This window comes from Equus przewalskii, chromosome 4, assembly GCF_037783145.1.
Source record: "Equus przewalskii isolate Varuska chromosome 4, EquPr2, whole genome shotgun sequence".
Classification (NCBI taxonomy): Eukaryota; Metazoa; Chordata; class Mammalia; order Perissodactyla; family Equidae; genus Equus; species Equus przewalskii.
In genome coordinates, this window is record NC_091834.1 from 7,927,826 (window position 1) to 7,952,575 (window position 24,750).

General features: G+C 40.5%; 1 protein-coding gene and 1 long non-coding RNA gene across 12 annotated transcripts in view; one reads left to right on the forward strand and one right to left on the reverse strand.

The window, feature by feature from the left end:
• The window catches only part of LAMB4 (laminin subunit beta 4), a 111,742-nt gene that overhangs the window by 19,287 nt on the left and 67,705 nt on the right, over positions 1-24,750 (reverse strand). For all 11 annotated transcript variants that reach the window (XM_070615365.1, XM_070615361.1, XM_070615364.1 and 8 more), the window contains 10 exons: positions 23,809-23,952; positions 22,251-22,482; positions 21,647-21,804; positions 20,349-20,573; positions 19,302-19,522; positions 15,127-15,223; positions 11,297-11,672; positions 8,340-8,500; positions 2,211-2,416; positions 1,433-1,594 (listed from right to left, as the gene is read on the reverse strand). In XM_070615365.1, coding sequence (XP_070471466.1) covers positions 1,433-1,594; positions 2,211-2,416; positions 8,340-8,500; positions 11,297-11,672; positions 15,127-15,223; positions 19,302-19,522; positions 20,349-20,573; positions 21,647-21,804; positions 22,251-22,482; positions 23,809-23,952 — 1,982 coding nt within the window. The remainder of the gene's footprint in view (positions 1-1,432; positions 1,595-2,210; positions 2,417-8,339; positions 8,501-11,296; positions 11,673-15,126; positions 15,224-19,301; positions 19,523-20,348; positions 20,574-21,646; positions 21,805-22,250; positions 22,483-23,808; positions 23,953-24,750) is intronic.
• On the forward strand, positions 46-24,203 carry LOC139082742 (uncharacterized). Its single transcript, XR_011538930.1, has 2 exons — positions 46-335; positions 21,597-24,203. It is a non-coding gene; the product is annotated as an uncharacterized lncRNA (long non-coding RNA).

The following is a 24,750-nucleotide window of genomic DNA, read 5'->3' on the forward strand; positions in this document are numbered from 1 at the left end:
ACTTCAGGGGTTATCTTTTAAAAGTCATAGCTACACACAGGGTTTATTTAAATGGTGTGAGATTTGTTGTGTTCACTGCCGTTTTCCCAACGTCTAGATAAACGCCTGGCACGGAGTAGGGACTCAATGAATATTTGTTAAAGTGATGAAGAATCACATAGAAGTGAAAAACTACATAGCAATACAGAATTATGACTATGTCAAGAGAACTTTTCAACATTTAGTGTGTGTAGGGATGTTTTCCTGCTTGGCTTATCAGAGACTTGCTCCAGAACTCGGATTCCAGAGCATGTAGAGTAAGGATGTAGGCGCAGCTGGGGTTCAGGCCCACAGAGGTGAGGCTCACGGAGCAAGCTGTCGGTCTGTGTGCGTGTGCACATGCATGTGTGTGCACGTGTGTGTTTTCACGTTTGTGTGTGTGTGTGTGCATGTCATGTATCTTAGCTGTGGTTCTCACCCCATCCCCAAGCTTGGCCCCCTCTCCTGCTCTTGATTCTGAGAATCAGACGTCTTCATATGCATTTCTTTTTTGTTCAGGAGTCGGTTTCCGTTGCTTGCAAACGAGAATGCTAACTGATAGAATATTTAACTTATATTGGTAAAAAAAAAAAAGTCAGCTCTTTAAGAACTTTTTCTTCTTCATTAAAGGCTCTATGTATATTCTCAAAACATCATCATCTTGTTTTCTAGGTGAATACAGTGTATTCACAGAATACCTAAAATTATATTCATCCTTTCAAGATGAATACAGCGTATTCACAAAAAAAGCTAAAGAAAACTAGGTAATTGAAAATTAAACTCACTTATCAATATGACTAGAAAAGTAAATGAAGTCATTTAAAATTGTTAGAGATTCAATTATCAGTTAGTAAAATATTAAAACAACCTTATCATGTCCATCAGCATAGGAAGGAGTTCAAGGCATAGGGTATATTCCTATTAAAATATTTTCTAACATTGAAGTTTGTACATTTAGTAGAATTTCAAATACACCTTTAAATTTATGACAAATTATTCTTTACTTTGAGAGATCTATAATTTTCAAAACTTCAAGGCTAGGAGTCTTCAGATTTCTATGTAATATTCGCTGTAAAAGAAAGGTCCTTACAAGTCAATGTCCTAGAAACGTATACTTTGAGTTCTTTCTCTTCTCTCTATACCTCCATACAAACACACACACACACACACGTGTGTATATATATATTATATGTAATACATACAATAGAAAATGTGTCAATATTCACATCTACTTCTAAATCTACATTTATATCCATATCTATATTTATCCTATATTTCCAGGCATAAGAACCCCGAATATCTAGATTCTATCCTTTCACTTTAGCAGCTAAATGGCAGTTTTTAAAATTTCAAACAGTTTGCCTTTTTTTTATTGCTACGGCCTTACAAATAAAGAAGAGAAGACCTTGTTTACCTGATTCTTCAACCCTTGAAACTGATTGCTCAAATTATGAGTCGTGGACTCTGCTTCCTGAGCTTTCTGGAGAGCATCCCTGGAGAGGGTCAGGGAGCCGTGACAGCGGGGGTCACCACAAGCTGAGACCACACACGGTGCACCCCCTCGTTCTCCACACACCTTACAGGAGAAATGACTTATGTTAAAAAGTAACTTGTTGGCAGAGTTTTTCTAATGCCGTGCAGGCTCAGGGAGGCGAGGTATCACTCTATTCATAGGCGTTTTTCCAATAGCTGTTCATGCTGAGTACATGGATGTGACCCATTTAAATGTTTCCTAGCTAACGGAATAAATAGCACAATTATTTGTTATAAACATTTGTGGCAGTCAATGTCATCTTTACACTTAGGGTTTTCAGGGAAAATAGTCAGATGTCTAGCATTTCCATGTTAATTTTAGTTTTTAAAAAATAAAAATTACCATTTACTTATAATAAGGCAGCAGGAGTAAACATCCATAATCTGTTCCATTTTGGAAACAGTAAATAATATAAAATAGTAAAGTCTTTACTCTTTGACTTTTCTCAAACTTTGACTTAAGAAATAAGAAATAAAATATAAATTCATATATTTGTATTATTCATATATAACAGAATTTATATAGTACATACATTTATATATTTATAAAATATAAATAAAAAAAGAAATCAAATAGAAGACAGGGAAATACAGTTGAAGAGGTCTGTATACCAAGTAGAAAGCACAAACGCTTTCACTACACCATAGTGAATATTTACCTTTTCGTTCAATATTTGGATATCTGGTATCTTAATCTGCTTTAATTTTTCCCGTGACAAGTTTCCTTTTGAGGTTAGTGTATCTAAGTTGGTAAGTAAGTCATTCCTGGTTTTTTCAGAGTTACTTATGATGAGAGTAGTTTCATTAGTTTCCTTTTCAGCATACGATGAACTCTGATAATATTTCTTGATGCTCTCTAAGGAATCTACATGAACACAAATTAAGGTAAGATAAATTCTCTGAAGACAAATGAAATTATGCATTGGCTATCAAGATAATCATTCCACAGTTTGGCTACTGTCTTGGTCTCAATGATCAATTTAAAAATTCAAAATCCTCTTCCTTGAATTTGCACTTAATGGGGGAAGATTGGACGTCATGCCATAGATATATATATCACAGATAAGGAGCATTGAGATTGAATGCTGCAGACGTGGGTTTGACCGCTGGCTTCCCTCTTTACTGCCTGGGTATGTCCTTGAGCAAATCAATTAATCTCTCAGATTGTGTTTCCTTATCTGTAAGTTGGTGATAATAATTTGTGAGGATTAAGTGAGATAATAGAAAAATACTCTGAAAAGTGTTCCACAAATGTAAGGTATTAATTATGACTACCTACGTGAACCCTGATATGATAGGCCAGCTAAGTTTACCTAACTATACAGAGCAGGACTTGACAAACTTATTCTAGAATCGGCCAGAGAAGTAATGTTTTAGGCCTGCCGGCCATCATATTTCTGTCATAACTCCTCAACTCTGCCATTGTGGAGTGAAGCAGCCACAGACAAGATGTACGTAACTAGGTGAGGTTATCTTCTAATGAAACTTTATTTACAGAAACGAGCTGTGGGTAGGATTTGCTGGTAGACTGTAGTTCGCTGACTTCCAATGTTGAGGCTGATGACAACAGCTCACATTTGTTGAGCGCCTCCTGTATGCCTCTATTTCCCATCAATTCTCTTCCTTAATCTTCACCAAACACTGTGAGGTGTGCATTAGTGTGAGTGCCCTCATTTCATAAGTGAGAAACGAGGCTCTGATGAGGTAAGATATTTGCCTGAGGTCTCACGGATAGTAAGAGATGAAGCCAGGATTTGAAGCTACTTAGTTGGACTCTCGAGCCTGTGTTCTTAAGTATTTCTCTGTATTTTCCATATTTTTATTAAAATGCAAACTCATAAAATAATATGGTATGGTTTAATGTAAATGATAGTATATTAGGACTTTAAACGATAACTCCATATTTTAGGAACCAGAAGCCCAGGTTCCTGATCCAGGCCTGAGACAACCACATCTTATCTTTAAAATTTCCTGGTTCTTACACCAACATACTCTTAATACAGCATAATTTTCATTTATCACGAAACAACAACAAAAAACTATGTTCCTATCTCTTGGAATGATTATCTGCCTTTATTTATCTGACAAATCTATCTTCATTCCGCGAAGCCCAATTCAATTGTCACCTTCTCCCAAAAGCCTTTCCTAATAAACCCAGGAAGGATTCCATTCTTGCAACTCTGTTCCCAAAGCAGCTTGAAGATGCTCTAACATAGTCCTTTCATTGTTTGGGGTTGTTTATGGGACGGTCTTCCCCACTGGACTGGAATGACTTAAGGGTAAGGACTTGCAATATTCCTTTCCCCATCTTGACTGCCCAACACAGGGTCAGGCATCAAGAAGACGCTCAGTAGCTGCTATTGGACTGCAAGTTTGAAAGGATTAGCATGGGGACAGTTTCTCTTTCTTCTACCTTGCTTGGGTGACCTCTGATAGATTTTCAGTACTTTCCTTGGGCATCTTCTTCCAGATTACAAACCAGAGCAAATTCCTTACTCTTTTCATTGCATTTATTGATCATCATCAATGGTTATTTCACTAAATTTGGGCCTTCCTTTAGGGTAATAATTGTCATCTTTTTTTTCTCTTTAGGTCAAGATCAGACGAAAAACAGGAGCAAACACATGGATAAGGAAAAACAGATACTGTTTTTGCCTTAAGATGGGTTTCATGTATATTTTCCCTTTACCTGTCGATTAGATTGGTTGGGTGTGAATAAGTTCAGTGCTGCCTCTCCTGGTAGTAGCAGGTTGTCCATTTCCAAATATAACAGGGATCTCATCGGAGATCAGAGGATGAGCTAAGCAAAGTTTTGCTTTACAGTTCCATTTCTCCTCTAAGTTGGTCTTGGCTTTGGCATGGCTCCCATTCATTAAAAAAAATTTTTTTTTATTGAGGTAGCATTGGTTTATAACATTATATAAATTTCAGGTGTACACCATTATATTTTGACTTCTGTGTAGACTACATCGTGTTCACCACCAAAAGTCTAGTTTCCATCTGTCAAGGTATATATGCGCCCCTTTACCCCTTTTGCCCTCCCCCCACCCCCTTCCCCTCTGGTAACCACCAATCTGTTCTCCATATCTATGTGTTTGTTTGTTTGTGTTATCTTCCACATATCAGTGAAATCATATGGTATTTGGCTTTCTCCATCCAACTTATTTTGCTTAGCATAATACCCTCAAGGTCCATCCATGTTGTCAAAAATGGCAAGATTTCGTCTTCTTTATGGCTGAGTAGTATTCCATTGTGCATGTCTATTTGTATATACCACCTCTTCTTTATCCATTCATCCATTGATGGGCACTTGGGTTGCTTCCAAGTCTTGGCTATTGTGAATAATGCTGCAATGAACATAGGGGTGCATATATCTTTTTGAATTAATATTTTCATGTTCTTTGGATAAACACCCAGAGGTGGAATAGTTGGATCATATGGTATTTCTATCCTCAATTTTTTGAGAAATCTCCATACCGTTTTCCATAGTGGCTGCACCATTTACGTTTCCCACCAGCAGTAGTCGAGGGTTCCTTTGTTCCATATCCTCTCCAACACTTATTTCTTGTCTTTTTAATAATAACCATTCTGATGTGTGTGAGGTGATATATCTCACTGTGGTTTTGATTTGCATTTCCCTAATAATTAGTGATGTTGAACATCTTTTCATGTGCCTGTTGGCCATCTGTATGTCTTCTTTGGAAAAATGTCTGTTCAGATCCTCTGCCCATTTTTAAATTGGGTTGTTTGTTTTTTTGTTGTTGAGTTGTATGAGTTCTTTATGTATTTTGGATGTTAGCCCCTTATTGGATATGATTTGCAAATATCTTCTCCCAATTGTTAGATTGTCTTTGTGTTTGTCGATGGTTTCCTTTGCTATGCAGAAGCTTTCTAGTTTGATGTCGTTCCATTTGTTTATTTTTTCTTTTGTTTCCCTTGCCTGAGGAGACATATTCAAAAAGATCCTGCTAAGACCAATGTCAAAGAGCGTACTGCATATGTTTTCTCCTAGAAGTTTTATGGTTTCAGGTCTTACATTCAAGTCATTAATCCATTTTGAGTTAATTTTTGTGTATGGTGTAAGATAATGGTCTACTTTCATTCTTTTGCATGTGGCTGTTCAGTTTTCCCAACACCATTCATTGAAGAGACTTTCCTTTCTCCACTGTATGTTCTTGGCTCCTTCGTCAAAAATTAGCTGTTCATAGATATGTGGGTTAATTTCTGGGCTCTCAATTCTGTTCCATTGATCTGTGTGTCTATTTTTATGCTGTTTTGATTACTACAGCTTTGTAGTATATTTTGAAATCAGGGAGTGTGATGCCTCCAGCTTTGTTCTTTTTTCTCAGGATTGCTTTAGCTAATCAGGATCGTTTGTTGTTCCATATAAATTTTAGGATTCTTTGTTCTATTTCCGTGAGAAATGTCATTGGGCCTCTGATAGGGATTGCATTGAATCTGTAGATTGCTTTAGATAATATGGACCTTCTAATTATGCTAATTCTTCCAATTCATGAGCATGGAATATTGTTCCATTTCTTTGTGTCTTCTTTGATTTCTTTCAATAATGTTATATAGTTTTCAGTGTATAAGTCTTTCACCTCCTTAGTTAAATTTATGCCTATATATTTTATTCTTTTTGTCCCAATTGTAACTCAGATTGTATTCTTGATTTTTCTTTCTGCTATTTCATTGTTAGTGTGTAGAAATGCAGCTAATTTTTGTATGTTGATTTTGTACTCTGCAACTTTACTGTATTTGTTTATTATTCTAATTGTGTTTTTGGTGGATTCTTTAGGGTTTACATATAATCATGTCATCTGCAAGTGACAGTTTCACTTCTTCCTTTCCAGTTTTGATCCCTTTTATTTCTTTTCTTGCCTAATTGCTCTGGCTACGACTTCCAATACTGTGTTGAATAAGGCTTGTAAAAGTGGGCATCCTTATCTTCTTCCTGTTCTTAGAGTGATAGCTTTCAGTTTTTCACCATTGAGTATGATGCCAGCTGTGGGTTTGTCATATATGGCCTTTATTCTGTTGAGGTGCTTTCCTTCTATACATGTTTTATTCAGTTTTTATCATAAGTGGATGCTGAAGCTTGTTGAATGTTTTTTCTGCATATATTGACATGATTATGTGATTTTTATTCTTCATTTTGTTAATGTGCTGTATCACATTGATTGATTTGCAGATGTTAAATCATCCTTGCATTCCTGGTATAAATCCCACTTGATCATGGTGTATTATCCTTTTAATGTATTGTTGTATTTGATTTACTAGTATTTTGTTGAAGAATTTTGCATCTATGTCCATCAGCAATATTGGCCTTTAATTTTCTTTTTTTGTGTTGTCTTTGGTTTTTGTATCAGGGTAATGTTGGCCTCATAAAATGAGTTAGGAAGCATCCCCTCCTCTTCAATTTTTTGGAAGAGTTTGAGAAGGATAGGTATTAGATCTTCTTTGAATGCTTAGTAGAATTCACCAGGGAATCCATTTGGTCCTGGACTTTTATTTCTGGAGAGGTTTTTGATTACTCTTTCAATATCCTTACTAGTCATTGGTCTATTTGGATTCTCTATTTCTTCTTGATTCACATTTTATATTTTTGATATCATACTTAACCTCTTTTTTGGTGTATTACAGGGATAGATATTTTTAGTACTTTTTCTTTTGACCTTCATATTAGCTTTATAGGTGGTTGATCTGCTATCTTTACTGTATATTCGCCTTTACCAATGATTTTTTTTCTTTGATAATTTTCTCATTCTTATCTGTGGTCTTCTCTTTCCCACTTAAATAGGTCGCTTTAACACTTCTTGAAAGGCTGGTTTAGTGGTGAGAAATTCCTGTAGTTTTTGCTTGTCTGGAAAACTCTTCTCTCTCTTTCCATCCTGTATGCACTAACAGGCTGGAGGGAGGACTCCAATGGTGCCTGCCAGCATCTGTGTCAGCACAGCTGAACTAGATCATAAAAATGGCGGCCACCAATGTCTCAGTCCCGGGAGGTGGGGGGCAAGCCATCTCCTACTTCTCTGGGATATTGAGAGCACTCCTGAGCATGAAGTGCCACAGCTAGGTGTGGTTTTTTCCTCATTGGGGCTGTCTCTCTACCTCTTCCACCCTTCTCTGTGTTGTCCTTTGTTGTGGAGGTTCTTTCCATCCAGTTTCTAGATCTTTCTCAGAGGATATCATTCCACAGGTGGTTGTAGGTTTGTTGTGTCCACAGGAGAAGGCAAGTTCAGGATCCTCCTATGCCACCATCTTCCAAAACTTGAATTCCCCTTCATTTTTAAGAACTATGCAACATGAATTAAGGGCTTCTAGTAGGTTACCCCAAATCCTTACAAAGTTCTCGTGAGAAATGTGTAAGTCTTTTTGCCTATATTCCTGTGCATTTATGGTTGTTGGAAATGGATTGACTTATTCTCAGGGAGGCATAGAAACATCTCTCTCATTTCCTTATGGTGATATTAGAATTTCTAAGTTACTGATTACACAAGACCTTGCATGGTTTGGCATTAGAAGGTTACTTTGGGTTTTAGTATTTGTTTAATGTCCGACATTGTTAGCTGTATTCATTATTTTGAGCAAATGCTAGCCAGACTCTGCAATGTTTAAAAAGTTGAAATATTCACATACAAATAATACCTCTAACGGGCATGTTTTCACGTTCTAAAGCGCTCGGATGCTATGGCAGTAAGCACAGGGTGACTCTCTAATGGAATGCACTATGGATTTCATCTGCCTTTGCCCAGAAATAGACACTTGAAGTGCATTTTCTCTCTTACCCACGATGCTTGCATTACGGGCACCAGAGCGCAAATCAATTTCTTCCTGCAGATCTGCAAGTAAGAGGTCAGCTTCGTTCCTCATTCTTTCTGTTGTTTCTTTCAGATCTTGAAACTCATACACTGTTTTCAGCTGCCCACTTAGCTGCTCGATTTGTTTCCTACAGGGGAAAACGAGAGTCAATGCAGTGAAGCTTGTACTACATTTGATAGATTGGTGGAAAAAAACACATGTAAAACATTGTCCGCGCTATTAGGTATCCTCATAATTAGAATGGATTTCCCCCTGCTGCCAATTTTTCATTTGACAGTTCATAATTCTCTCTATGGCTTATCTCACTTTTGTTAATTCAGCTTCCTGGAATATTTCAGCATTCACCTCAAATATGATCAGCATACAAGGTCGAAGAGAATAAAGGGTTTTGAATCTTTCAATTTCAGCTGTTTATACTCTCTCTGTCTCCCTTTGCTTTGGGTCTTCAAAAACATGTATTCAGATACGGTTCATTTAAATCAGCCTAAGAGAGCCAGTCTATATTCAATTTCAACGCAGAAGCCCTCGCCCAGCCTCGGGTAAAATCAGTTCTTCATTTAGAATAAATCTGCTTCCAGTAAGCGTCCTTTTAGCGCTCCTTCTGTACAGGGTCTTAACTTTTAAATCCTACAAGCAAGGAGGTTTCCTGTTGTGACTGTACCCCTGGTGTGTTCATTCTCCATCACCTTCTTCTCTGATGTGCACACCTTTGTCCCGCTTCAATTTGCTGGGTTCAGCAGACAGAGTTGGGTCAAGTGAATGATTAATATGTCCCTCATGAGGGGAAAATTGGGTGCAAATCTTGAAAAGTACAGTTGAGGGAAATTACAATACAAATTTACGGGATTAATTTATCTTGCCACAAGTGCAAGGCATTAACCAATGCTTCCTAGAATTTTCTGCTCTAACTCTCCCTTCTAATCTACAGACTTTTCCTTTAGGCTCCAATGGTCAGGACTATAGTTCTTTAGGCTATTATTAATAATAAGAATAGTAATTATTATCATTATAATTGGTACTCTCTAAGCACTTACTTTGTGCCAGATACCATCTAAGTGGCTTGTCTTGAGTAATTCTCACAAGAATCCTATGAAATAGAGACTTTGTCCTCCATTTTTATGAAGAAACTGAAGCTTGGAGAAGTTAAATAACTTGCCTAAGGCCACACAGCAGTAAGTGGATTTGAACCCGGTGATTTGACTTCTGAATCTATGCTTGTGATCGCCCTGGTTCCCTTCCTCCCTTCCCCTTTGATTTGTAATTTACCAGCAAGCATTTATCATATAACTAAACCAGGCCTGGAGAATAGAAGCACAGAGAAGGCCCCTGACACTCTGCCTTCTGGAGTCCCTCAGTGAGGCAATGATGGGTGAGCCACAAGGAGGGGGGAAGGCGGAGAAAGAAACTCATGCCTTTCTCTGAGGAGGTCAGGGAAGGCTTCAGAGAGGAGGTGGTCTTTGGGTGGCTGTTAAAGAGGATTAGGAGTTCAGTAGGTGCATTGGAGTGTGGGGCATTTGGCTCTGGCTGAAGAGGCCCAGTTGGCACTCCTTTCCTCACCACTTCAGGCCTGGCCCCTGGGTCCCTGCTGCCTTGCTCTCTTGCTCTCTTCTCTCTGGCTCTGCTCTGGCTCCTGCTGTCTCTTTATCTAGAATGTCCATTGTGGATTCGTTCATTCTGCTTTCTCGGTTCCACTGTGTCTGCTATTTTCTAGAACCACAAACCAGTGGACCATGGGCCAAAGCTCATCCTCAGAATGTTTCTTTGGCCTATACCGTGCTTTTCAAAAGCATATGGGATTAGCTGTCTGTATTTTAAAGTGGGGGCATTTCCATAAAAATCTGGATGACATTTGTTGAAAAGTGGGGAGATCTACGAGCACGAGGCCCAAATCCTGCAGGGCAACAATCTTTACAAAGGTATTGATGTCCCTCTTCTCACCTGCTGGCTTGCTTGGCCATGTGACCTCCCTGAGCCCTGTAGCTGCATTTATGACACAGCTGGCCCGTTCTCTGAACTGTCCAGGTGGGTTGTATCTTCTTCCTTGTGTGACTTTTAAGCAATTACCACGCACTTCTGAGATTTTTGCCTATTGATAATGAATGGTATATTTACACTTGTGTTTTGTGTGACATAAAACTCTGCATCTTCCACTATTCCTTAATCCAGGACTTTTTATGGGGGATCAATATTACTATCTGTAAAGGGCCAGAGAGTAAATATCTTAGGCCTGGAGGGCCATAGTGTGTCTGCCACGACGACTCAACTTTGCATTGTAGACAGAAAGCAGCTACAGAGGATGTGTAAATAAACGGGCATGGTTGTGCTCCAATGAAACTTTACTTACAAAAACAGGTGGCATGTCAGATTCCGCCTGTGGGCTGTGGTTTGCTGACCCCTGACCCAGAACAACCAACATAATCTCTAGCAATGTTTGATGAATGAAAAAAAAGATTCAATAATACATAATAAAAATTATATTGCCTTTTGAAAGAATCATCATACTTGTTATGAGACTTCACATTAATGTATGGGTTATTCTAAGCAGCTGAAGAATTTGGGAAGATTTAGCAAATTTCCCTGAGTGCATAGTTGAAAGAAAAATATTTGTGTTGGAAACTACCCTACTTCCAATTTTATATCTCTCGGCCTCACTGGGTTTGGGCTTTCCAATTAACCTCTTAATGATTGCCTTTTTGTTATAATCAATGGCATTTGGAAAAATCACATGTAGTCCTAACTAGTAAGAAAGAGACAGACAAACCTGATCGCCAGCCTAGTTATTAACTGGCTGGTGATTATCCTGTTAATTACCCTTCCCCTAACGTCCACATGGGTAGGTTTCTAAATCAAAGGCTGGTAAAACTCAGCAGAAGTTAAGGTGAATCAGGAACTTGGTTATCTATCGCTTGAGCACAGATCTTACCGAACGGAGTCATGATAATCCTTGACTTTTAAGAATTCCCCAGATGAGAAAACAGGATGTTTCAAAATCCTTTCTATTTCGGACATGTTCTCTGTGAGGTCTTTGAAGTCGGCCTCACAGGCAGGCAGGGTCTCTCTTTTATCGTCCATGGTAGCAGCCAGCCTAATTAACCCTTGCACTGCTTTGGAGAGGGAAGAAATGGTGTGGTCCCATTGATCAAAGCACGAGTGACACGGAAGACAAGCAGGGAATTCCTGGTTGTGACCCCGGGCACAGCGATCACATCGCGGGCCGCTAACACCCTCCTGGCAGCGGCACATGCCCGTGGCCTGGTCACAGACGGGCTTCTGGGTACCTTCCTGGTTGCAGTCACATGCTAAAAAGGAAGAGAGAAGGAGCAGAGAAAGTCAGTCACCTGGTCTTTTGCTTAAGACTAGCTCGAGAATCAAGTCCTTTCCTTTCTCCTGAGAATCTCCCCAACTCCCATTTCTAAGGTGAACATTTAAAACCCGGTATGATTTCAGAGATCTGTGCAATGGCCATTAAAATACAGCATTCCTCCTTTCATTCTACTAAGAAATCAGTTCATGGTTTCTTTATGGGAAACATTAGGTGTGGTTTTTACTGGATGAGTGTGAGGTTCCTGTGTGGGTTCTTCACCTATTCGAGTGAGGAACATGGATCCAGTGGTGGACACACATTAGTCACTGTTGCTACTGCTCCCAAGGGGGATTCAAGCATGTCACAGGCTCTCTAAGAATTCCTATGACCACACTTTTTCTTAGTAAAACCCAGCCTGGGTGTGCTGACCCATACTGTCTTCCATTAGACAAGAAGAACTTTTCTAGTGTCAAAAAGGGTGGGGTGGGGGGGGACTCACTCCTTGGTATTTACCCAAAGTACAACTCACATCCACACAAAAACCTGCACGTGGATGTTTACAGCAATTCATAATTGCCAAAATTTGGAAAGCAACGAAGATGTCCTTCAGTAGGTGAATGGATAAATAAACCATGGTACAATTAGGCAATGGAATATTATTCAGCACTAAAAAGAAATGAGCTTCAAGCCATGAAAAGATATAGAGGAATCTTAAATGTACATTACCAAGTAAAAGAAGCCAATATGAAAAGGCTACATACTGTATGATTCCAACTATCAGGCACTCTGGAAAAGGCAAAATATGGAATCAGTAAAAAGATCAATGGCTTAGGTTGCCAGGGGTTAGGAGGAGAGAGGGATGAATAGGCAAGGCACAGAGGGTTTTTAGGGCAGTGGAAATACTGTGTATGATACTATAATGATAGATAGACGTCCTTATACATTTGTCCAAACCCATAAAATGGACAATAAAAAGAGTGAACCCTAATATAAACTATGGACTTTGGTGACTATGATGTGTCAATGGAGGTCACCACTTGCAACAACTGTACCACTCAGGTGGGGATGTTGATAGTGGGGCAGGCCACGCATGTGTGAGGGCAGGAGGTATATGCAAAATCTCTTTACCTTCCTCTCAATTTTGTTGTGAATCTAAAACTGCTCTAAAAAAAAGAAACTCTTATAAAAAAGGAAGAAAATTAAATTCATTTTGTCCTAATTGGAAAAAAACCCTGATGTCACATGCACTTTAGCTGAGTAGGTTTTTGATGGAGCCTAAAGATGGAGGATGGGAAAACTGCTAAAGTTCCTGCCTTTCCAGCAGGTGAGGGAATCACCAGCCTGTCTTTGGACTAACCGGAAGGAGCAAACGATTTAAAAATGCGTTTGACAGCTTGAGTAAAAATAATGCCAGTTACAAATAAAAACTGATTAACACAGTAGGCTCCTGACTAGATACCCTCCGTCTGGCATATTCGCTTTGGTCCAGAGGCCTCCCCCCTGGGCTGGCATACCTCACCTCACCAGCTGGAGGCCAAGGCTCCCCCTTATGACCCACTCTTCCCCAGGAGCTTTAGTGGGGTCTGTGGCCTGAGTTGACCATTTGCAAAGTTTTCTCTATAAAAGATGAATGTGTTTTTATAAAATAGGATTATTGAAATATTAGAGGGACACAGGGAAAAAGGCTCTCTAAGACAGGTTTTCCAAGAGCCAAAATTCCTCTCTGGTTTTTAAAGTAGCAATTCTACTTAGAAAACTGAGGAAGTGGGACCCAGGGTACTATTGAGAATACGTATTTGAATGGGGCAAGGATGTGAAGACAATTTATTTTAGCCACAAAAGTACATTTATAAAGGAATGGAGAGGAGGAAAGAGTTACCATGTGTGGAGTGACCACAACGATAAGCCCATCACATCTCATATTTCTTTGGATTGACTTTCTTTTTTTTTTTTTTTAGCAATTTTTGGTGAGGAAGATTGGCCCTGAGCTAACATCTGTTGCCAATCTTCCTTTTTTGCCTCCCCAAAGCCACAGTACATAGTTGTATATCCTAGTTGTAGGTCATTCTAGTTCCTCTATGTGGGATGCCACCACAGCACGGCTTGATGAGCAGTGTGTAGGTTCACACCCAGCATCCAAACCAGTGAACCCCAGGCTGCTGAAGTGGATCACATGAACTTAGCCATTTGGCCATGGGGCCAGCCCCAACTCCTTTTTTTAAAAATGTTTTTTCGTGAGGAAGATTAGCCCTGAGCTAACATCTGTGCTAATCTTCCTCCATTTTGTATGTGGGACACCACCACAGCACGGCTTGACGAGCAGTGTGTAGGTCTGCATCAGGGATCTGAACTTGTGAACCCTGGGCCACCAAAGCAAAAGGCACAAACTTAACCACTATGCCACCAGGCTGGCCCTGGATTGACTTTGTTTGGAAGCTGACAGTAAATAGACATTCACAGTCCTTCCTCCTAGAACCAACTCATTCTAAATCTGCGCTAATATGGTAGCCACTAACCACATGTGGCTGTTCAAATTTAAATGAATGAAATGAATTAAACAAGTCTTTTCCTCACTTGCACTAGCCACATTGCAAGTGCTCAACAGCTACATGTGGCTAGTGGCTCCTGCACTGGACAGAGCAGACACAGAACATTTCCATCTGTCAGAAAGTTCTACTGGACTGTGCTGCTCTAAAACCTATAACTAGTGCTAAGACATGGGATGAAAGACACTAGAACACAAACTCCATGAGGTTAGGGGCCTTGCTTCATTTGTTGACTGTCTAGAGTACCCAGTAGGCACTCTATGAATAGTTTTACATAAATGAATAAGTGAATATATGATAGACCCAGATCTATGAGAGCTATGCTGAGGAAACATCCCCTCTGCTGGCTTCCTATGATCCATCTCCCAGCCTGTACCTCAATCCAGAGTAGCTGTTTTTGTCAACATGCTTCCAAATAGCAGAAAATGGGCTATAAGTCATGACCTCAGAGGTCGGTTCCATCAATGAATTTGAGGAGTTTTAATATAGGCTAACATTAAAATACAGCCTAAAATTTTAATATAGGAGAAGAAAAGCTTCTTTATAGGGCTACAAAACATATTATCTTCAGGAGCTGGCCTGGTGGCATAGTGGTTAATTTCATGTGCTCTGCTTCAGTGGCCCAGGATTTGTGGGTTCGGATCCTGGGTGCGGACCTACACACTGCTTGTCAAGCCACGCTGTAGTGGTGTCCCACATACAAAATAGAGGGAGATTGGCACAGGTGTTAGCCCAGGGCTACTCTTCTTCACACACACACACACACAAATTATTTTCAAAACTAGGATTAAAGTTTGTGCATTTTCTACCAAATAGAGGAACTTAAAATTCAGGTGGGTCATAGCCTGCCCATGGTAGGACCAGGTTGACTGGACTCACGTTTTCAGAATTGCCAATACTTACGAATGCATCGCCCCTGTGGGTCACCGTAATAATTTTCCTTGCACTCACTGCAGCGTTTCCCATCATAGCCTAATTTACACAGACACTGGCCCGTAACCTGTGAGAACAGTCACGGGTGAGGAATTGACAAGCTTTATGATCTAAAAAAAATAATACATTTTAATATGAAACAGTTTTCCCTCCAGCGATTTAGAGCATACAGCTGTGCAAAGGCAGGAGAAGGATGATTCCCACGGCCGGCAACCACCCCCGACACGACCAAGGATTAGGAGTTAATGTGTTTTGGCTCAGGGCTCTTGAATATACCGCCTGCTTCCAGCTGTTCGGGGACAGGTGGCCCCAAACTGGGAAACATACACAGATGTAAATGAAAACAAAACACACAATGGGAAATGGGCCACATTCTTTTCCTCCACGGTTATGAGAGTTCTCCCATTACAGAGCGAGGCCAAAGACCTGGACTAACATTCATCAACTAATTTGGCAAATAATGTTTCCATTAGGGAATGTACAATGGAGTTTCTCCCAATTGGGCTAGTGTTTTGCTCGACAAAACAACATTTTTTGCACTGGAGGCTTCATCACATAATGACAGTTATTTAACTGTGTTTTTGGGAGAGGGCTGAACTTTCCTGCACCCTCCCAACTGGATTCTTGACCAGCTTTTCTGAAAACCAAGAAGGTTGGAAAATTAATGGGAGAGAAATAAAGATGTAAATCACTATTGTCATGGTCCTAGGTTATAATTGACCAAATCTGCTTAAACAACAACTCCATAAGTAGCTGAATTTGTAAAGTGACTGGATATACCAAATTTCTACCCATCTTTGGAGTTCCCACTAGCTTCTACTCAAATATAGGGAGTTATGAAGAGCTTGTGGCCCTGAGACCTGTCCTATTGCTGGTTGTCCTTGATTGTTGGGCAATGCTTTCTTACATTGACGCAGAATCTGCTCCTTATAACTTGTGCCCATTGTTTTAAGTCTTGTCTTAATAGAATTGCACAAAATAGGTAACCTCCTTCTTCTCTCTTACAATCTTTCTCCCAAGTAGAGATGTCCATTCTCATCTTGCATTTGCTTCTCTTCTTCAGGGTGACCACCTCTAATTCCTTCAAACCCTCGTCACAGAATAGCATCATTCTACTAACTATCCTGTTTGTCTTTCTTTGGACACACACTAGTTTTCAATATAATGTTTAAAATGTAGCACTCAGAAATGACAACAGTGCTGCTGCAGCCATCTGGCTAGTACAGAGTGCAATGGGACAACGACTGCCCTGAACCTGGGCAGGGCACTCCCATTGCTCCAGCGTGAATGGGCATCGCCTCCTTGGCAGCCCAGCCACACTGCTGGCTCACTTGAAGCATGCAATGAAAATCCTCAGATGTTTTTCACATGAGCTGGTGCCAAGTTATTAATCCCATCCTATATTTATGAAATGGACTTTTAGAGCCCAATTGCAAAACTTTGCTTTTATCCTGTTAACATTTCATCTTCTTGTTTCCAGCCAACAAGACAACCTGTTAGGATATCTTGTCTCCTGTTCTGTCTTTATCTTATTAGTTTACAACTTTGAATATGTGCAGATTTGACAAACATGTTTCTCCCACTTCATCTAAACTGTTGATGAAAATACTGGCGGCACGTTTGGATCTCTCTGTAAGAACGCACTAGGAACCACCTACTGGCTGACACAGAGACATTTATCAGTAGTTGTTTAAACAGCTGGGAGTCTAAATGTCCACATGTCTCCTCTACAATCCAAAGAAAGTGTTTTCTGATTGTAAAGAGCAGCCTTCTCCAAGGAATTCCCTATGGAACAGACAGCCCCATTGTCATAAGGGGCTCTTTGGTTAAAAAGATGCCATTTGATTTTCAGCTTCATAGGCTTCCCTTAGCTTCCATGACTGAATTGTGGTCTTTGTTGAGTGCTGCTACAAATTTGTTTCCCAAAAGGTCTAAGAAGCATGTCAGACAGTGATGTCATGAACGTTAGGAGTTCCTCATGAATTAGGAAGCCAAGCAGTCATGTGGAGATCTACCAGTTTGTTCCATGGTTGGTGGCTGCAGGAGTGAGGAGTGGAGGGGGGACATTTGAAACACACGTGGTCATCTCATGGCCAGATCTTGGTTTCTAATACCACTCTCTAATAAAAGGAACCAGTGCTCCTTGAAGAAATGGCTGATTCTAGCACAGGGGCAGGAAATGTCCAAGATGAGCTTAGAGTCTCTCGTAGTGCAGAAAGTAAGGAAGTACTTAAGAAAAAGACCAAACCCAACAATCTTGGGTTCTGTCAAAGGGATACAGAAGCCAACTGAAAGAGATCCCAAAGACCGAAGCTGGAATAATTTGAACAACAAAATAAAGTAGTATTGGATTATAACTCAAAGTATAATATAAATATCCATGAGTCCGTACCGATATTTAAAAATTATTGAATAAATGAATAAATGGGGACAATAGACAAATCTCCAGTGCAGAACAATTCCAAATTTATGCAGATACTCTGCCCTCAAGGAGGGAGAGCATAATCCCCCACTCCGTAAATGTGCATTGTGCATAGTGACTTCCTTCCAAAGAGTACAGTATGTAAAGGTGGAGAAAGAGTAACTTTATACATAGAAACCTGACAAACGCTACTTCAGTCAGGTGATCAGATTCACATCGGCAGCGATAAGTCATGTAAATAGTGTGTCCCCCTGATATGACATGAAGAGAACAGCACTTTACCTCTATGGCCTTCTCAAAACCCATAATCCAAGTGTAATCATGAGAAAAACATCAGATAAATTTGAATTGAGGGACACTCCTTAAAACTGTTAAGGTCATTAAACATAAGGAAAGTCTGAGAAACTGTCAGAACCAAGAGAAGCCTAAGGAGACAGGAGGACTGAATGTAATGTGATGTTCTAGATGGGGCCTTGGAACAGAAAAGGACATTAGGTACACAATGAAGGAAATCTGAATAAAATTATGGACATCAGTTAACGATGATGTGTCAATATTGGTTCATTAATTGTGACAAATGTACATACTAATGTAAGATGTTAATAACAGAGGAAACTGGCTGTGGGGTACATCTTCTCTGTACTATCTTCACAGTTTTCCTGTAAATCTAAGTCTATTCTAATATAAAACTTTATTAAGAAAAGAAAGGTCATGGTGTGTTTGTGTGGGTGTGAGTTGCAGGGGAGATGAATAGAGAGAAAGTAAAAGAGAAGGGAAAACACAGTCTGTTATATAAGAACTACCTTCAAAAGTTTACTTGCATAAGATTTGACCTTTGAAAAAGTTGAACAGTGGAAGTGAAATTGGAGGTGAGCCATGCTTATCCACTGGAAAGACTCCAGCTTCTTAAACTAGCGTTTTGATTCCAATTTAACCCTGATGCTTATACAGTGGATTTGACTCTAAAATTTCTTGTTATTGTTTTACCCTTTTCCCCTCATCTCTATTAATGTGAAGAGTATTTCAAAGAATATATTAAGCCAAAAAATCTAATCATGACATTAACAAATAATTTTTTCTATAAGTAGATAATGTTATATTCTTTTTAAAAATTCTGTTCCTTGTTTTATTGACTGAAAATCACATGTGCAGTTAAGTATCACTAATCGTATATTAAACAATGGAGATTTGCTCCTAGTACACTAGCCTGCGTTCTTTAGAAACTATTGGTGCTGGTCTCGTAGTGAAGAAGACTTCTTATTTTACTCATACGGGAAGCAATTGATGAGCCATAGGGAATGACAACTCACTTTCCAAAAGTGGAATTGTGGGTTCTGAAGGCACCCGTTAATTTTCATCCTGATTAATAATCAATTCTAGTTAATGATTGATTTCTTGGGTCTTCCTTATGATTGATCATATGTTTGAAATAGCAAAATAAAAGGCTGTCTGTGTTTTTTTTGTGTGAATTCTGATGTCTCCAGTCACAGAGAGGCCTAGGGGAAACTGAGGTAGGCAAAGCTTAACTCTGAGACCCCCATTCTCTTTTTGTGTTGCTTGTCATTCCTTGATAAATGCAGACTCTCTCCCCATATAAGGTCAATCCTGTCTAAAAACACTAATTAACAACAGTACACGAAGAAAACATTGTTTACGTATTTGGAAACCAGGTCTCCCCATGACTTCTCACCCTGAACACACCAGTAAGTTTTAAATATCTTGCCTGGTCACAGTGCCTGCTGTGAGAGGTCTGGGGGTCACAATCACATGGCTGACATCCTCTGCCGGGGATCATATTCCAGTATCCATCAGCACAATGGTCACAGGCCTGGCCTGTGACGTTGGGCAGACAAGGGCATGTGCCAGTGTCAGGGTCACAGAGGCAAGCTCCCTGGTCAGGGCGACACTCAGCAGGATTCACGCCGGAAGGATGGCAGGAGCATCCTGGGATAACAGAGCCGTTGTTGGAGGTAAACTCATTGACAACGCTAGCCTTCAACAAACCTTACAAACAGCTTTTAAGACCTGATGTACCATTTCTCTAAAGGGCTCAAGGAAGAAACATCTTACAACAGTACAGAATTTACCAAAGAATCTAAGTAGGTTGAGCCCATTCAACGGTTTTCGATCTCCCCAAACAGCAATTTCATACGGCTCCGCCCACTACGTTCCAAGAGCTCACAATTAGGATGACTGAAAATCTCACTTTTCCCTCATGCCATTCACCAAAGTTTCATTGATTTAAATGATCTGAAAAAAAAATGGTTTACTAAATTGACTTGGATGAACGGAAATGGTTAAATATCTCCTAAAAATAAGCAGTTTACTCCTCCTTTTTCTTTATCATAGAATCAAACCCTTGTCTTCTTCTACATCAGTGACTCCATATTTATACATTCAAGTCACTTGATGAGCTGGTTACCATGCAGATTCCTGGGCCTCACTCCCAGAGGGTCACTTCAGTGGCCCTGTTAACAGTCCACTCCGTCCCCAGGTGATTCTGGCACAGAGCACTATGGACCACACTTTGAGAAACAAGACTCCTAATCTACTAGGGCAGGCGTTGAAGGCAACAGTCACAAAAGGCAAACTAACACCAGTGACTACAGTGTAGATGCATCTGGAATACCGATGGTGCCACTGCACCCATTTCTGCTGACGAGTTCAGTGCACTACTGGTCTAACTGAAATGAGCATGGGAGTGCCACCACCACATTTATGAGCCACCACTCTGCTGCCACATTCCCCCCCGGGAGCCTGGCACACTTACTTCTGCAGGTCTGATTGATGGCCGATCCAAAGTGACCCGGTTTGCAGAGCTGGCAGTTGGGTCCATGAGTGTTGTGTAGACATCTGAGGCACTCCCCTGTCACCCGGCTACAGGAATCTGGATCACTTAGATCAATGTTGTTGTTGCAGGCACACGGCCGGCAAGGTGCTCCGGAAATTCTTGGATTTCCGTAGAAACCAGCAGAGCATTCTTCACACTGCTTACCTGAAAGAAGGAGAGAGGAAAAAGGAAGGAAATGAGTGGAGTATATGCGTGTATGTGTGTGTGTGTGTGTGTGTGTGTGTGTGTGTGTGTGTGTGTGTTGGGAGAGGGGGTGGAGATTGATATAAACGGAGAATACCTGGGCTCCTCTGGGGATAATGAGAGGTCACACATTGGGATGACTAAGGAAAGATGTTCTAAATTAAAGCAGAACATTCATTTAATTTATTATCCATTCAGAGAACAAAATGATTATGCAGAGCTAAAAAGTCCTTGGTGAAGAAAGGATTCTAGTTTTTCTTTAAAAACTATGGAATTGTAGGTACAGGATTCCTGGATCCTTATAAAACCAGGGTCATCCTCATGTGCCTGAGGACCCAAAGCTAATCTCAGCCCCTGTTCTCCCTGAAAATATGGTAATTATCGCTGAAGAAAATAATAGCACCATATTTTCTAAGTATGATTAAATAAAGTAGACTTCATAAGTTTTTTCCTTGTTTGTATTATGTATTTACGCTCATGCTTAAATTCTTCAAAATAAATCATTTGAGCAACAGACACAAATGCTGAATTGACTTATTCATTGTGCGTCCAATGTTCAAGTTAGAGCACCAGTTTATGTGTGAAATATCAGTCAAATCAATTGCTTGGAGTTATGTCAAGAAAGCATTTGACTGACTGATTAAAATTTTTACTTTTTAATTGCTTATGTTATATGTAACGCATATATAACATATATATGTTACTTAGTCACATATATATCTTACTTAACCATATGTTGATTACCTTTTAAATAAATTAATTTGATTTGAACTCATTTCGTCAGTTAGTTTTCCAGAACAATATTTGAAAACAATTATAGCTCAGTGGAATGAGTTTTTAATTGTCATTGGTTTTTGAATCATTCAAATTCTTTGTTTGATAAAGCAGCAATTTATCAAATTGTGTCCTCTTACGATTAACTTATATTCTGCACCACTGTTTAGCCCAAGGCTGATAAATTATGGACATGTGATCATTTTTCAGATAGCAGTGTGGAATAGATGAAAAAACCCAACATCAACTATACTGCATACCTGTATAACCTTGAAGACAATCGCAGATTACATCTGAGCCCCAAGGATTCTGATAACAGGAATGGGCAAAATACTGATTGCTAGAGGGAACATCAGGACATGGGCAAGGACGGCAGGACTGTCCTGAAGAAGGATTTCCATAGTACCCATCGATGCACCTGTCAAGACAATTTCTTTTTACCAAAATGTTCCCAGGAAATGCTCATGTTAGCCAATATGGATTTGCTATGCTTCAGGACAGTGCAACTAGCAAAACTCAGTATTTTAGAAGATGCTCATTTGCTCTATAAAAGGATTTCTTGTTTTATACTGAAAGTTCCAAGGTATAGTCATTAAACTCAATATAATGGGACCTAATTTACATCTCCTATTTCAGGAACCACAAAAACCAAGATGCCAGGCAAATGCTAGCTACTGATTTAATCACACATTGTCTGGTTCATAAGATTTTGAAGGACAACGGAACGACACTCTATCTTCCTCACCCATAATGATCGTTCTACACTAACATACCATTGGCTCTACACAATGCTCCTTCAGAGAGTGTTCTGAGATCAGAACAAAAGAAAAACATTAAAAATAACAGTGCATATGAATTCCACACCTTTCACAGTTTCTTCCAGTTGTAAAACCTCCGCAGTTGAAGCACGACCCTGTCTCTGGATCACAAAGTTCAGCGAACCCATTGCAAAGGCAAGGACGGCAGTTGGGGAATCCAAAATAGCCCGCCAGGCATCGATCGCAGCGGCGGCCAGCCACCTCTCCCTGGCAGGGGCACTGTCCTGTTATTTGGTCACACACAATGCTCTTTGAGCCTTCAGGGTGGCAGTGACATGCTAGATAAAGCAAAGAGAACGTGTTCGGGTCGGGGCAAGTGGTGTGCTGGAGAAAGAGGTACAGTTCTGATTTGCAGTCCCTAACTTTCCATATCATCCTGATCAGGGCGAACAAAGTGAGTCTGTATAGTGCTTAGAATAGAGCCTGGCATGTACTGAGCGCCAGGTAAGTATTTACTAGATAACAATTCACTGATTCATCCAATACACAGTATGCCGTGAACAACTGCGTCTTATAAATGTTTTTTACACAGAGGAACTGAACAAGACACATGTTTTGAATGACTTGAACTTCCATATGTCTTGGGAGTCAAACTTTAAGATTATAAAAAATATGAGAACCCTTTTCAAGAGAGTCAGATTTTTCTTTTTCCTAGATGAGATACCAGGAGAGGCTCAATCCTTCTCTGGTAAATTGCTGAATCTTTTGAGCCAGGCTTGCCTATACAAAAATGTGATGCCTATTTACAGAGTGCTACACGGAAGAAACGGTCGCTCCTTTGTGTATAGCCCTTGTGTATCTCAAGCACTTCATAATTTTCTTTAAAGAAAAGGGGAAAAGAGCAATAATGGACCCTAACACTGTTTGCTGGGGAGGCAATGACCAGGAAGGTGTGCCAGCTCTCTGAATCACGACTGAAAAGATGTGTTCCCCCACCTGAAAGGAGAATTAATCTCCCTGGAGGTTTTCATGGTTTCTGAGGCGGGTTTCTGCGGGGAATAGTACTTTCACTAACGGTTTACATCATGAACGGAGAGCTATACACCCTGAACGTGACGGCCCTGAGAACTGAATTACCAGCTAAGATGAAGCCCCATGCAAGCCCTTATTAATAGGTGGCTTATGAAATAAGTTCCAAGGCCATTTGCGACCCCAGCAGCAGAAAGGGTAGGATCCTGGTGACAGTGTCGTCCCCTTTCTTGACTTCCAAGTCTTATTGTTGTTTTAGCCTTTCCAGCCACCAGGCTTCCGTGCCGGATCAGAAAGCTGGGTTTGCACAGCCAACTCCCTTCATGGTGTTCCGTACTCCACCTGGACTATCATCTATTTGATACAGCCTGTAAGCTCTCAGAAGCATGGACCATGTTTTTATCATCACTCATGGTTCCTAATAGAGCTCTGCACACAATCGGTGCCCTTTGAAGAGATGAATGAAGTATGGTAAAAAAATTTTCAGTACACTTTACCTACATAGACAGACAGTCTGAATAACATGGTCGAATTCCCAATCCCTACCCCTTTTGAACTCCCCGCATTGGTTTTCCTGCTGTCAAAGCTCCAAGGTTGTGCCCAGCCTGTTTCCCCATCTGCTTTTTGCTACGTACAGTGACAGCCATGATGCCCCAAACCGTAGCTTCCTGCTGAGCACCTGTCACAGCAGCGCCCGGCCACATGAGGCTTACACTGGCACTGGCCTCCAAGTCGGCTGCAGCTGGGCCCCACTGAGCCCTGGGGGTGACACTTGCAGGCTGCAGGACAAGAGAAGGAAGTTAGAGGTGATGGAAGTGACAGAGAAGCACCTCGTCCTGTTAGTAGCTTTCGTTCACTTCTTTTCCATTTGGTACCTCTCTAATCCTCAACCCCCTCATCTGTTACCAGGGGTTAACACAGGGTCTATCTCATGGAATTAGAAGGATTAGAGACGATAATGTCTGTGAAGTACTTAGAACAGCGTTCAGCACAGAGTAAGTGCTCAATAAACATTACTTAATAAACCTAATTACTACTTCATTGCTGATGATTTATGTTGGTGCTGGACCACTCCTTTGACTTCCCGTGTCCCCTATCTTCCAGGAGATTGTGGGCCCTGCAGCATAACAGAGACAGCATTTGCTGGAACCCAGGAAGCCCAGGCTTTCAGTGTAGCTGTCACTCTGCAGCAGTGGTTCCCAGCTTGGGGGACATTTTGCCCCCAGGGGACATATGACAAAGTTTGGAGACACTTTAGGATGTCACAACTCGGGGGAGGGGGCTCCTGGTGTCAGGAGGGCAGATGGTAGGGATGCTGTTAACCATCCTATAATGCACAGGACAGCACCACCTCCCCCACCCAAACTAAAGTATTATCCAGCCCCAAATTCAAAAGTACTGACGTAAGAACCCTGCTCTCTCGCTTAGTGAAATGGACGCGTTATCTAACGTTTTGGGACCCTGATAGCCTCATTTATCAAATGAAGGTGTGGGGATGAAAGATGGTGTGCAGAGTTCATTCCAGCCCTAAAATTCCAGGATTCCAAAGAAATATTTTAGGACCATTGATCCAGCAA